The sequence below is a fragment of the Aptenodytes forsteri genome, unplaced genomic scaffold (genome assembly GCF_000699145.1).
Source record: "Aptenodytes forsteri isolate BGI_AS27 unplaced genomic scaffold, ASM69914v1 Scaffold66, whole genome shotgun sequence".
In the NCBI taxonomy this organism is placed as follows: Eukaryota; Metazoa; Chordata; class Aves; order Sphenisciformes; family Spheniscidae; genus Aptenodytes; species Aptenodytes forsteri.
This window is the reverse complement of record NW_008795131.1, coordinates 1,611,802-1,614,180: the sequence shown is the minus strand read 5'-3', so window position 1 is coordinate 1,614,180 and position 2,379 is coordinate 1,611,802. Positions and strand designations below refer to the sequence as shown.

General features: G+C 40.4%; 1 protein-coding gene across 1 annotated transcript in view; it reads right to left on the bottom strand.

The window, feature by feature from the left end:
- Positions 1-702: 702 nt before the first annotated feature.
- Positions 703-2,379, bottom strand: part of ITGAE (integrin subunit alpha E) — a 31,915-nt gene continuing 30,238 nt past the window's right edge. Inside the window, 3 exon segments of the mRNA XM_019471771.1 lie at positions 703-837; positions 1,277-1,387; positions 1,991-2,086. Of these exon segments, the coding sequence (XP_019327316.1) occupies positions 703-837; positions 1,277-1,387; positions 1,991-2,086 (342 nt within the window).

Sequence of the window (2,379 nt, the reverse complement as noted above, 5' to 3'; positions counted from 1 at the left end):
CAGCTGCTTTGGAAGAGGCGTGGTGAACCATGCCAGCTTGGGGAAGTATCTCCTGATATAGGAGTCGTCAGTCTGAACTGGCAATGAGGCCCGTGATACAAGTTTTTATTTGTGACCAAATCAGGATTTGAAAGCAACTGAAAAAGGAAAATCAGAAATAAGATTGTGAGGTACAAAAAAACCTAATCGCCACATACACAGACTTCTGATTCCAAGAACGAGAGACATCAAGGGACATACTTTACTGTATTAAAAGGCACAAATTTGCATATATATATACACACATATATCTGTATATACATGTATATGTGAAATGCTTGTCTCTCCATTTTCATTAGCAATAGCAGGATGGGAAGCTTCCCCTAATTAATTTCTATTTCAATCTATTCTGGAGCTACTCAGTACTAAAAACAATTTAAAAACCATTCAGCATCACAGCAACTAAGACTGCAATCCAATGCATAAATCTAACAGGCTCCAAGATGAATTTTCCTAGCATATCTACATTAAAGCAAAATTTCTTATGGGGAGTCTAGTTTATCAATACCAGGCAGTCCCTCTATGACAAACAGTTCAAATTAAACAAGCAGGCAACTGGATTGCCCAAAAAAGCTGGGCCCCTATGGTCAAAACAGCAGTTTGGGAGAGTCCCAAGATCCGGAGTGCCATAGCTCTACCAGGGAATATGAATTGTTCTGCATCTTAGCCAGACTTTGACTCTGCTATTTCCAAAAAGCCGGTGAAAGAATACAGAGCTTTCTGCTCTGGCCAGCTTAGTCTTCAGGAAGTATCTTCTTGCTCCATCATAGTTTTATAGTTTCTTTTGAAAAAGCCACACTGGGGAAAAAATTAAAAGAACTTATTAAGTCTTTTTGTATGCATTAATTTTTGCTTTTTCTTAAAACAATTTAAAAAGTTTTTCCTTCTCAGGGTTGCAATAAGTGAATGAGTGAATGCAGGATGCAACGAGGTATGGCTTCTGGCAGAGCTGTAAGCCTGAAGACCCTCATTGTTCAAAACTTTTCAGAACATCTATAAACACTTCATAATGTTCAAGTGTTCTGCAAAGCACTTCAAAACAGGACTTCAGAGGTTATACTGCAATGCTCAGAATAGCTCAAAATGCAAGGCTCGGGTTTTACAACAGTAAGCGGCAGATGTCCTTCAGTGCGCATTTGAAAAAAAGCGCTTTCATACTTAGAGAAATCTTTAAAAAACATTAAAACATGTAACAAAAAGATTTCTGTTTTGTTGTGTGTGCATTAACGATACCCACTTTCCAGAGGAGCAGAACAATGAACGCCAGCAAGAGAAGTCCACCAAGACAGCTTCCTATGATAACAGGCAAGGGATCAAACACTTCGTCTTTCAGGAAGACAAGAGTAATCTGGAACAGAATCAAGGCCAGTTATTTTTTTCTTGGTTAGCTTTTAATCGAGAAGGCTATATAGTTTGAGCTAGCATTCAACCTCTAAACTATGCTAGATCATGCGTCAATCTAACTGTGCAGGTACTTTACAATACAATATGAAATCATTTTTCGTATCGCAAGCCTAGTCAAGGGAGTTAAATTTACTGAGTCTTCTTCAGGAGTTTACAGTGATTACAACAGTCACCAGTGACAATCTTTCAGGTTAAAGAGCATGTCTTCACTAGGGAAAGAGAAGGAACATTCATGTTGAAATCCCTGAGAGGACATGTACAAGGAGGTCTCTGTGATAGCCACAAGTGTCGGACGATACACAGAGTTCAATACAGAACACTCAAAGCTTTTCTGAGGTGCGCTAGCAAATATCCTCCCTCTGCTTTTATCCTGTAGTCAAAACCTGATTTCACTAAATTCAATGGCAGAACAGACGTTTGCTTCAAAAGGTCCAGGATTTAACTCTGGGAACTCAATCGGTTCTCTAGATTCAGCAGAAATATCTGGATTTCTCACTCGTTCCTGCCCCAAGAGAAGGACCAAGCTGCCTACATGGTGCTCTGATACCTCAGCATTATGATTCTCTTCTTTCAGGCCCAGATATAGTTCTCTGTTGAAGGTGATTTTTCCAGGGACCAGCAGAACGGTTCTGCTTTTTAAGAACTATGGAAAAAGAAATAAAAGGAACAAAATATCAGTTGCTTTTCAGTCTTTTCAGAAAAACGCATTGCAACAGCAAATCCTTATTCAGGCTGCAAGAACCACCCCGTACAGTGCTGCCACCAAGCTGCGTCTTGTGTATATAACCTTACGTGTAACTACCGCTCATGAGAAATTGTCTGGAGCGATGAAAGCTTGCGGTACTGGGAGAGTCATTTCATGAGGGGAAGGAAGGGAGGGAGGGAAGGGAGGAAGAAGGGAAGGGAGGAAGAAGGGAAGGGAGGAAGAAGGGAAGG